This window comes from Neomonachus schauinslandi, chromosome 4, assembly GCF_002201575.2.
Source record: "Neomonachus schauinslandi chromosome 4, ASM220157v2, whole genome shotgun sequence".
In the NCBI taxonomy this organism is placed as follows: Eukaryota; Metazoa; Chordata; class Mammalia; order Carnivora; family Phocidae; genus Neomonachus; species Neomonachus schauinslandi.
The window spans coordinates 117,777,332-117,789,278 of record NC_058406.1 but is presented as its reverse complement, the minus strand read 5'-3'; the positions used below and the strand labels follow the sequence as shown (position 1 = coordinate 117,789,278).

Sequence of the window (11,947 nt, the reverse complement as noted above, 5' to 3'; positions counted from 1 at the left end):
TCTGGATTAAAACAATTTTGTCTTACATGTTTTAAGAACTACAAGTTTCTTGGAAATTTTTCCATTCTCCTTTCCACCGTCCTTTAAGGACGAAGGATAAAGTAAATAGCCAATAATAAAAATTCAGAGTGGGAAACTTCTTACAGGGTCTTCCCAGCCCTCTCTTTTCTCTTACCCATGGCAATTAATCTCTCTCCTTCCCGACCCACCCCTCCACTTTTTTTTTTGGGTACTTCCTGTAGGAAAGCCGAAAGTTAATAAGGTAGAAAGCCCCGCGTCTAGGGCCTGCACACACGGGTCCTTGGGCGATTCGCAGGCTTCTGGAAGGTAAGCGTGGGAGAGCCGGGAGTGGGGAGCCAACCCCGCAGGTAGGGCGACCGGGCTTCCGCAGTTTCCCCTGTGGGGCCGGTAGCCCCAGGCCCTTTCCCTGCTGTCCAGCCGCCGGCGCCGGGGCCACCGAGCGAAGGGGGCGGATCCTCCCGTGCCAGACACGCCCCGGTCGTGTTTATAATCCGCCCGCTGCAGCTCCTGGAGCTGCGGTTCCCCTCGCGCTCCGCCGGGACTCGAGACGCGCGCTCCCCGCCCCGGCCGCGCGAAATCTCCGGCCCAGCCCGCTCCCGCCTCGCTCCCGCCTCGCGCCCGCTCGCGCGCTCACACCCACACGCGCGCGCTGACACTCACACACTCGCGGACTCGCACCCCCACGCGCTCTCGCTCGGCCTCACACTCCCACGCGCTCACACTCCCACTCCTGCCCGCTTCCCTGCTGCCGCGCAGGCACCTCGGGCGAGAGCGCCGAGGGGACCCACGGCCTTTCCCATGGCTGACCTGAGCTTCATCGAAGATTCCGTCGCCTTCCCGGAGAAGGAAGAGGATGAAGAGGAAGAGGAGGAGGGGGTGGAGTGGGGATACGAAGAAGGTAACCGGCCGCGAGTCGGGTGGGGAGTCCGGGGTCCCGAGCCCCGCGTGTGCGTCCCGCCGAGCGCCGAGTCTCTGCAGCTCTCGCGCGCTCCCAGCACCGCCGCGTCTCCTCTTTCCCACGTGCGTCTCTGTCGCTTTCCCGCTCCCCAGGCCCGATTTGGGGCCGAAGCGGCCGCAGGCAGAGCGGGCGTGCCCGCCACCTGCGTTCGCGTCGGGGAGCCGGGCGGTGCTGCCGCGCAACAGTTGGCACCTGCGGCCATCCGGAGGGCCGGCCTTACGCTGCGCCTGGAACCCTTGTGTGTACTGAGTGCCCGCGAAGAGCTGTGTTACTCAGCACCTTAGGTACACAGTGTTACCGAAACTATTCGTTTCTTGCTTGCTGTGCGGACCCTGCTGGGGGAAAGCATTCTTGCCACTACTCTTTGCATGAAGGGTCCTAACAGTGTTCAACTCCAAAGAAGCCCCAAATTTCAAGCTGAATCAGTGGGCTTGGTCGGAAGGGGGTTGACTTTTAAAAAGTTTTGTTTGCTCCATTTATCGCGGAAGATGTAGGACTCGTAATAGACCAGTGGTGCTCCTAATTGACCACTGGTTCTGATGTCGAAACAAATGGGGAATTTATAATTTTATAAAATATGCTAAGAGAATATATGTATATACTGTATGATTATATCGGTGTGCGTATATATGCATATGCCCACTTCAAAATTGCTGTATTTGCATTTCTGATAAGAGGTGGTTATTCACTAGCATCAGATTTATGGTTTTTGGCTCTCATCAAGCAAGTTCAGAGTTTCAGGTATTTCTCAAGTACTGCATGTAATTGAACTGATGAGCAGAGGAAATTTTTGTGGAACTATTGATTCTTTTTCAGTCACTTAAAGATGACCTAAATTTCCTAGAATCACGTATTATTACATCTATGTGGACAAAGACAAATAGAATATTTTGTTAGTACAATACTTTGTGTGTGGTATTTGATAGCATTATATCATTGAAAATATGAATGCAGAAATTCATACACATTTACCATACTTCATCTGTAAAGAAAGAATAGTCATAACCTTAATAATGTCAAGGATCATAAACAGTGTCTAAAGTAGCTTTTACATGTTAAATTTTGTTGGAACTTTCTTTTAACCTATTCTAAATTTGCTTTATTTTGTGCTTAGGTGTTGAGTGGGGCTTGGTGTTTCCTGATGCTAATGGGGAATACCAGTCTCCCATTAACTTAAACTCAAGAGAAGCTAGATATGACCCCTCACTGCTGGATGTCCGCCTCTCCCCAAATTATGTGGTCTGCCGAGACTGCGAAGTCACCAATGATGGACATACCATTCAGGTTATCCTGAAGTCAAAATCAGGTATATTAGAAGATGCTTTTGCATGCCTTTGTAAATTAGAAGTTCTCATGGAGTTAAAGGTAGAATTAACATACTACCATTATCAGGATAGCTTAGTATACTATAAAATGCATTTCTAAAACGTTTTTGAAAGGATAAAAGGATGAAATTATGGAGGTGGTAGTTTGGTTGTGTTATATGATTCCTGGAACAACCTTAGTTGATCAACTTAAACTTTGTGAGATTTAAGGAAAAGTATATGCAGGTGTACTAATCTGCATTTTGTCCTAAATTGTTCATTAGCTTAATTCATTTAGAAAATTAAAATTCTCTGTTTCACTGCTTTGTAAAACTAAAGATTAGGATTTATTGACAATCTGGCATTCGAGATAGACTTCTCAAATTAATTTTCTCTACTATATTAACGTGGCAAGGATTTTAATAGCAATCAAAAACATTCTCTAACCTTAGTAAAAGATTTAAATAGCCAACACAACTCTTGTTTGTATTTATTTTTAGCTCTTCCTCTCCCCTTTGAACCAGTTTGAGATGGATTTGAAATGTTTTATGGAAAAGGTGTTGGAAATTATCAAGGAAATTGGCTTAAATGTAGGGGAGAAGAAAGAATTTTTTAAAAATTAGCATTATATTATGCTTTTCTTAGTGAATAGTTGGATTTCTCTCTTGGAAGGAATATAAAGTTAGAGTATGTTGAAATATTAGGAAGTACTAATGAACAGAGATCACCTGTACTCAAAATTAATTCTGAATCAATACTTTGATATTTCAAACCATAAACTCTTCAGGTTTATTATTTGACAGGGCAGGCATTGATTTTCAACTATGGAATTTTTGTTTTAAAACTCATTGTGAATGTTCCTGAGCTTTAATTTAGAATCTACGAGCTAGTTAGTCATAGATTCATGTAGTCTTCCCTGATGTTCTCAGTTGGGTTAAGGTATGGGCATCATCCCAAACAGATCCTAGGTGTTATTATATGTAGTCAAAGAGAGACAGCTTCAGATGTAAATTTGAACTTAAATAAGATTTTTTGGGGGGGGGGGCTATCCATGAGGGACATTAGGTATTATTTTTAAACTATAGTAAAATTATTAAATGCTGACTGTCTTGGTTTATAAAAAGCATATTAATGTAATAAATGTGTGTTGGTGTGTTGACATGCCTTTGTATTTTTGGAAATAAACATTTATATATCTATAGAACAAAAATGCATTTCACATCAGGCACTGCGGTGAGTCTGTATGCATAGACAAAGGCATAAGATCATTCTCGAGGATTCATAGTTTAGTGAAAAGAGAGTCCTTTAAAGTATTAGTATAAAGATGTTATGGAAGAGTTATGAAATATGGAAGCATGGAGGAATGACTGAGTACACATACTCTCTGCTCTAAGATCCAGTTTACTTGATCAAATTGAATTTAACATTTCTTTCTGGTACCTTCTCAAACATTCACGATTTTCCTTGGCCCCTTCACTCATTCCCAAAACAGAGACTATCAAGCAGTGCCTCGACTCTCTAACCACAAGGTTTTTCCCTTGCAGTCCAGTCCCCTCCATCCTCCACCCCTGACCAGCAGGGGAGAGCTCTCTGTCCCAGCCTAATTTGGATACACATGTTCCAGACCCCTTACTCCTGCCTCCTTGGAGAGCTTGCACCTTTAGATGCCCTGTCTCCTTTCTGCTGCTGGAATAATGTCTTCTTCATTGTTTCTGCCTTTTCCATATTTCTCAAACTTAAAAAAGAAGGGACAAAAAAATACCATGTGTGGACCATTTATTTTCCTAGGATATTTAAGCTTTTCAAAGGAGTAGTCTGCAAGCCCCGAACACCCCATCCTTCATTTATTTAATTCAAGGATTATCTTTATCAAAATAGGATATACACATAATTTAAATAGTTGACTTGTGCTATATGTTGTTTCTCTCTGCCCCTGATGAGACCCTACCCCCCAGGCCCCAGCTAAAACTTTCTGCCCTGGTGACAACCACGTTGAATTCTTAGCTACTTCTCCTGTCTCCATCCCTTATGGATAGGTTCATACCGTCCTGCTTTGACATTTAAGATATCTGTGAACTCCCTGCTATGGGAATGAGGCTGGTTCTCTTACTACCCTCCGCCATCATGGTTTGCCCCTCTGTTGTCCCTGTATACTTAAGTTACAGTTTTTCTCTAAATTCTCAGTATTTTTATCACCATGACCGTGTAGCTGTTGTTTCCAGCTGAGGCTATATTCTCTTTCCTTTATTGAACAGTGTGGAGTTTTTCTCCCCTGGAGTTAATGCAGTCTTGTTTATTTATTTTCTTATTTTATCTATCATGATTTTATTTCCAGACTCTGACAGATGGCACAGCTACACTGAGAAGTCCCTCCCTTCCTTCCTTTGGTCCTTCCCAGCTCCCCTTGGAGGCCTCTCCCTTCTTCTGCCCCTCTGGATTGCTTGATCTCTAGGCCTGCCCTCTAGCCATCACTTGCAGCGCCCTGGACCTTATGCCTAGGAGGTCCCTCTGCTTATCTCCCGTGTCCAATACCATGCTTCCTGAATGTTGGGCAGCCACTTTCGAAGTTGATCCCTCATTTCAGGGGGTTTCTTGGTTTATTCCCTCCTATAGTCCATCTTCCAGTAACTTCCTGAGAAGAAGGGCATGTGAGGGCTAATGTTTGGATACCTGTGTGTCTCTGTGCTGGGTGCTTGGTGGGCCTTTTGATCAGGATAACTGTGTCTTCCATTTCTTAGAAATTTTCTTACATTATGTAATTGGTAAGTTCTCTGTTTTTCCTTTATTCTTTCATAACTCCTCTGTTTTTGTCTTTTTGTTCTACTTCCTGGTAGATTTCCTCAACTTACATCTTTTAGTCTTTTTTTTTTTTTTTTTTTTTAAGATTTTTATTTATTTGACAGAGAGAGAGAGAGACAGCGAGAGAGGGAACACAAGCAGGGGGAGTGGGAGAGGGAGAAGCAGACTTCCCGCTGAGCAGGGAGCCCGATGCGGGGCTTGATCCCAGGACCATGGGATCATGACCTGAGCTGAAGGCAGACACTTAACAACGGAGCCACCCAGGCGCCCCTCTTTTGGTCTTTCTATTAAACTTTTATTTCATGCTCTTATGTTTTTTACTTCTAAAAAAGCTGTGCTTCTTCTATGATTTTTCTTAGTTGTTCAAGTACAGCTTCTGCTATTTATTTTATAAATGCAGACTCTTTTTCCATTGTTTTCTATATTGCTTTTTTTTTTTCTGTTCTATGTCTCTATTTATTCTGGGTTCTTCTATTTGTTTGGTCTCTCTCTTTAAGATGGGAGTTCTTCTCAAATGTTTAGTTATCTTTGGCTCTTTGTTCATATTTAAGAATGAGTCTAAAAATTGGATTAGAAGCTCTGTGCACATGGGCAGGGATTGTGATCTGGTGGATATCACAGTAATGTGATCATGTAAGGATCTGGCCATGTTGTAGAAGGAACGTCTGTAGGCCATGTTACCCATTTTTCTGGAGAAAGGGATATGGGGGCTCACACCTGACTGTCAGCATTCTGGTTGTTGACCCACAGGCAAAAGAGTCGAGCCAGAGTGGCACATTTGTTACAGTTGATGAACCTGTGTTGACATATCATTATCACCTAAAACTTACAGTTTACATCAGGGTTCACTCCTGGTGTTGTACATTCTGTGGACTTCCACAAATGTATAATGGCATGTCTCCACCATTATACTGTCCTACAGAATAGTTTCATCATCTTAAAACTCCTCTGTGCTCTTCCTACTCTTTCCTTTCTCTCTCCAGCTCCTGGCAATCACTGATCTTTTTACCATCACCATAGTTCTGCATTTTTCAGAATGTCTTATAGTTGGAAGCATACATTGACTTCTTCCACTTAGCAATTTGCATTGGCTTCTTTTACTGGTTTTCTCTGGCTTGCAAAGACATAATCTTTGTTTTACCTACCTGCTTTGGATCAGGTAAATAGAAATCAAGCCCCCAACCTGCCCTCAAGAAGATTACAGTGGTGGATTATGAAAGATAGATGTATAGGAAGAGATGATTTTGGGCTGCCATTATTAGGGGAGGATGGGCAGAGGAAGTAGCATTTGCAGTGATCACTGAAGAGTGAAGAGCATTTGGATGGGGAAGATTGGACTATATGGGAAGAGAGGGCAACAAGCAGAAAAGACATAGAGATTTGAAGGTCTCGACGTTGGATGAGGAAAAGTGAATCTGAAGTGTATCTGGAAGAGAAGATTGATTCATGGTAAATGAGATTAATATATACATCGAGAGGCTGTGTTGGAGCAAACTCATGAGGGATCTTGAATCAAGTCTCAAGAGTATAACCTTTTTTTTTTTTCCTGTAAAATATGTTGTTTTAGGAACATTCACCGGGCCATAGTGAGTAAGACGGGATCTGGGAGAGAGGGGACGCGGCTGTGTTGGCCGTGCTAGTGGAAAATCAGGGATGACACGGGGAGATTTCTGAGATGCCATCCACAGGAAGTCAGTGTTCGGCCAGGTGGAACGGGTGAGGAGGGACCCGTTGGAAGGATGCGCTGGGGAGGAGCCCCTGGGACTGGACCACGCTTTGGGTGCCCGTCACTGTGCTTCGCCCTCTGCTCTCAGCATCTTTCAAGGTGACAGAGTGCCTCTTAACGTGGAGTTGAGCCGAGCTTCACATTCTGGGTCCTGTGATCTCCTGGAGTACGGAGAACGTTATTCAGGCTGCCGCATCTGTCATTTAATCTCTCTGTCGGACCCCTGAATCAGTGTAACACAGGAATTGCCACGTTTAGTGTACACGATTGAAAATCAGACGTGATACAGCGGCATAAAGAGTAGCTTAAGTATAAAAATATAACTATAGATTTCTAGCCTGAGTGGTTGGATACTTGCTCAAGTCATGAGAAAGTGTGAGACTGGCCAAGCTTCTGCAATAGAATGTCATTCCATTTCATGACAAGTTGTGTTAAGGGTAATGACATTTTTAATGGGTCATCGGTGTGGGAGAAATTGCTAATCAGGATAGGTCATTTGTGCCCTTCGCTGTAACTTACTATAGAAACCCTAATTAGACAGTTTACTTCTGGGTCTTTTCTAATTCTCAATATTAAATTTAGGCTGGATTACTTTTATTATTAATCATACTTTTTTTTTTTTTCAAAAACGACAACTTTTTTGTAGTGCCTTGCTGATTTAAAGATGAAGTTGTCAAAAATACCTTAAAATTGTTTTCACTTAGGAAGTGGCTCTGTATTGTTTACTTACATGAGATGTCAGGGTTGAATTTCTTTATGATTGTCCTTATTATTAGCTAACTTTGGGGGTCTTGCATTACCTGGACAGTTGCCTTAATCTGCTTCCCTTTGCTTATGCAGACCCGGGCTAACTGGCCTCCTCCCCATACTGCCCATGTTATCCCCACTCTTAAGAGCTGACAATATTCGTTCTTTAATATGAAATGAAACTGTAGGTTAGAAGCTAAAGGGAGTAAAAGAATTGATTTTTTGCTTTTAAGATTTCAAATGCTTTTTAGAAGAACTAATTTATACTATTTTTGGAACGTTTTGTGAATACATTTTGGATTCCTTAGAAGTTAAACTGATGTTATAAAATCTTTAGACCCATCGAGAATGAACTGTTTGGGTCTTTAGGGATGTTTGAGGGACGCATCAGGGACCATTAACAGTTTCCCTCCATGTTGGAGATACGGCTCTGGTGGACTCTGTCTCCGGACCTTACCATCTGTGCTTGGGTTATGACAGCCTACTAGTTAGGCTTGCGCTTTGCTGGTCCACTGTCCATGAAGGTGTGGGAATAACACTTTATTTTTTTATTTTTTAAAGATTATTTATTTATTTATTTGACAGAGAGAGAGAGAGAGAGCACAAGCAGAGGGAACAGGAGAGGTAGAAGCAGTCTCCCAGCTGAGCAGGGAGCCCGATGCGGGGCTTGATCCCAGGACCCTGGGATCATGACCTGAGCCAAAGGCAGAGGCTTAACCAACTGAGCCACCCAGGCACCCCTGGGAATAACATTTTAAAATGTAGAAGATATTAGTCCTCTGCTTAAAAGCTGTTGGTGATTCCCTCCATGATAAACTCCCAGCTCTTAGGCATAGCCTACAAGTCCCTTCCTGGTGCTTGCATCTTGAAGCCTACTTTTATTCTCCTGAAATAGACCCAGGCCTTTCTCAGCCCCTTCTCTCTGCTTGGAATGTACTTACTCACTTCCCTTAGCTTCCTCTTCCAGACTGCTTAGTGATCTCCTCTGGAAAGTCTTCTCTGATCTTCCGATGCCACCATGGTTCTGGCATGGCCCTTGCTTGGTGCTCTCCTGGTTCCTTCGCACTTTCCCTTACTGCTCCTCACGTTTAAATGACAGTATTAAGTTTCTTAAGCACTGAGAATGTCCAGCCAGCACAGAGACTGTGTCCTTGTTTTTACCTCCTTGGTGGGCAACACAGGGCTGGGCATGGAGTCCAGCTTTAAATGCGGGTTGAACTCAAATGAGACGAGGGGGGATAAGCCTTGATCAACAGCCTTTGAACTCTCTGGCAAATTTGTTTTCGGCAAAGGCTTATGGAAGCTTAGCTAGATTTAGGTAAATGCATATATATCATGTCTTTATGGGGTTCTCAGATTTTGCAGAGGCTTCTGAAAGGAGCTCTTTTTATGTGTATAAGCATAACAGCCATGCCTATTAAAGAGCATTAAAGAAAAAGCAGCTAGTGGAAATGGCATCAATTTATTTTATATTCTTTCCCCAGTGTGTTATTCTAAGGAAGTGCAGCGTGTCATCAGTGGGAGTTTCATGTTGTTTTACTGTAATTTTATTGAACACAATGACATCACAACTAATAAACCTACCACATGGTGACAAAGTATCACTCAGCAAAATTTGATGCTCATAAATGTAGGAAAAGTGCACCCCTTTTGATATGACTAGTTTTCTTATTAAAAAAATAAGCTGTGAAAAGGGAGAATAAGGCTTTAAGAGGATGTTGCCAAATGGGTAAAACAGAGGTACTATTTATTTTTAGTCTGTCAATGCAATCATTCTTGGGGGATGAACAGGTAATGCTTTTAGCTGGCACCTCATAAAATTCTGAATTCGGTATTTTGTTATTTTTTATGGCTTTGTACAGCCCATGTGATTTTAGTGTGGTTTAACTTTGGACTATTCATCTGTAGCAAAAGGAAAAGGTACCTGGAGCCTTGATTGCTGGCTGAAAGCGGCGTCTTTGTCACCTCTCCCTGGGGACCAGGCCTGGGCAAAAGGCTTCCCTTCTTTGCGTTTATTTTTTAACCCAGTGGAGTGTAAGACCCGTGAGGGTCTTATTTCATTATAATTTTATTGAACATAATGGCATCACAGCTAACAAATCTGCCAGGCGGTGACCAAATACCACTCAGCAAAACATTGATCTTCATAAACGTGCGAATTTTCATTTCACTCTAATAGAATGTAAGATCCATGAGGCTAGTGAATGTTGTCGTTTTAGCCAAGTCAGTATATCTTAAGCATTTAATGTGGTACCTGGTATAAAAATATTAATTGAAAGGATGAGTAAATGAAGCCCTGTGGGCCTGGAACTGCTCCCTGTCAACACATAAATTGGTGCAGTTTGAGTTTCTAGGGCTTTTAAAATAGCAGCTCTGTCTTCAAGTTCTAAACTAAAGGCTTGGTTCCTAGGAAAGAAATACTGGGCATCGATCAGATGGGTGTTGTATTTTGGGGCCCTGAATTCACTGTCAAGGTCACTTTTCTCTGTTTCTATAGGAAAGTGTGGGTAGACGGCTCTATACCAGCTCAGAAGTATGGTGCGCTTCTGTGCGTGTGCCCTACAAAGAGGTTTGGGGGAAAGATTTTATAAATCCTCTTTTCCATGTCACATGTGCTTCCGTTCACAGTGCTGCCCTTTCTTTTTCCTCAGCAACGTGGAGCTAAGCCTCCTCTAAGACAATTTCCACCTTCTGTTGAAAGTAGAGTGTTAGGGGGGCGCCTGGGTGGCTCAGTCGGTTAAGCGTCTGCCTTCGGCTCAGATCATCATCCCGGGGTCCTGGGATCGAGCCCCGCATCGGGCCCTCTGCTCCACGGGAAGCCTGCTTCTCCCTCTCCCTTTGCCTGCTCCTGTTCTCTCACTATCTCTGTCTCTCTCTCAAATAAATAAATAAATAAATGAAATCTTTAAAAAAAAAAAGACAGTAGAGTGTTAGGGAACTGGCCCCCACACCTCAGGTCAGGCCCTCGCTGCCCCGCTGAGGGGAGTGTGGGGAGTGTTTCGAGTTCTGATGGTGGAGGCCGGAGTGTGACACGGGATGTTACAAGAAGCTTTTTCCCATGGATTCTTTTTGGTTTGGGAGGTGGGGTACATTCCACCTCTGGGAGTGGGTACAGTCCAGACTTCCTTCCTGGTTTTTCTTAAGACCAACATGGGGCAGCCAGTGGGAAAGGAGTGATTTTTTGAGGTTATTTACAAACTGTGGCATTGCTTGTTGAAATACAAGTGTTTCATCCACAGTGTGGATGGTTATTGGAGAACATGCCGTGTGCTTGCTCTGCAGTTTGGGATATCTGTAAACCTTTGTGATCCATGTGTTCACTTTTTTTTTTTTTTTATTGTTTTGGGAAATAGGATGAGGTGTAGTACTCAAAGGAGGGACTGCAGTTTAGAAGCCCAGGCTTAAAGAACTCATTGTTTTTTTCAGTTCTGGCTCACAGACGCAGAGATTTGAATTTCCCTGTCCTGTCTCAGGGTGAGATGTGGGTCAGAAGATTGGAGTTCCAGGCTCCTGGAGCTGGCTAGCTGGGTGCCCCAGGGCAGGTCACTCTTGAACTGTCCCAGCCACACTTTCTCCCCTGTTCATTGGGATGGGGACACTGACTGACCCCTCTAGTTCTTTTTTTTTTTTAAGATTTATTTATCTGAGAGAGAGAGAGAGAGGGGGGTTAAGCAGAAGGGGCAGGGAGAGGAAGAATCTCAAGCAGACTCTGCACTGAGCACAGAGCCTGATGTGGGGCTCGATCTCACGACCCTGAGATAACGACCTGAGCTGAAACCAAGAGTTGGATGTGTAACCGACTGCGCCATCCAGGCGCTCCTGACCCCTCTGATTTGTTGTACAACTTAAAATAAGACCAAGCACGAAGAAAACCTAAAAATCGTGTGTGAGATAGTGTTATCCTAACGTCCATGTGTCTCACTTCCTTTCCCCCTGGAGAGGAAAATTACAGTTGTGTTCTGCTGCTTGATGCTCTTTTTCTTCTTTGAGCTGGCAGAAAGAATAGAACCACACATATAGGGTACTTTTCGTAAGGACTTCATGGCATTCATTTGTGCAAGAGCCTCGCGTCTCCATCTGTTTTCTGTCTCTGTCTTCGTTTTCCCTTTGCTCTTTCTGATTTATGCCTTCTGGCTGGATGACAGGTACTTGATGTAAGAAGCCTTAAATTCTTCTTGGAACAAGTGATTAGAAGAAGAACCAGCCAAACAAATAAATCTTGCCACACCAATTCCCTTTCCTGTCCTCTAGGGTTTAGGGTAAGGCTGAACACAGGCCCGTTCCCTTGTGCGGCACTCAGCTCTGGGCGTACTGCTTCCCCCGCAATGCCAGCCCAAGTGTGAGTGCCCCTCTCTTTCAGAGACTGCTTCCTGGGGGAGGGGATAAATTTTG

General features: G+C 43.7%; 1 protein-coding gene across 1 annotated transcript in view; it reads left to right on the top strand.

Annotated features, from left to right (window-relative positions):
• The first annotated feature begins 550 nt into the window (after positions 1-550).
• CA8 (carbonic anhydrase 8) overlaps positions 551-11,947 on the top strand; it is a 91,532-nt gene continuing 80,135 nt past the window's right edge. The window contains exons 1-2 of the mRNA XM_021688351.2: positions 551-919; positions 2,094-2,285. Of these exons, the coding sequence (XP_021544026.1) occupies positions 820-919; positions 2,094-2,285 (292 nt within the window). The 5' untranslated portion in view covers positions 551-819. The remainder of the gene's footprint in view (positions 920-2,093; positions 2,286-11,947) is intronic.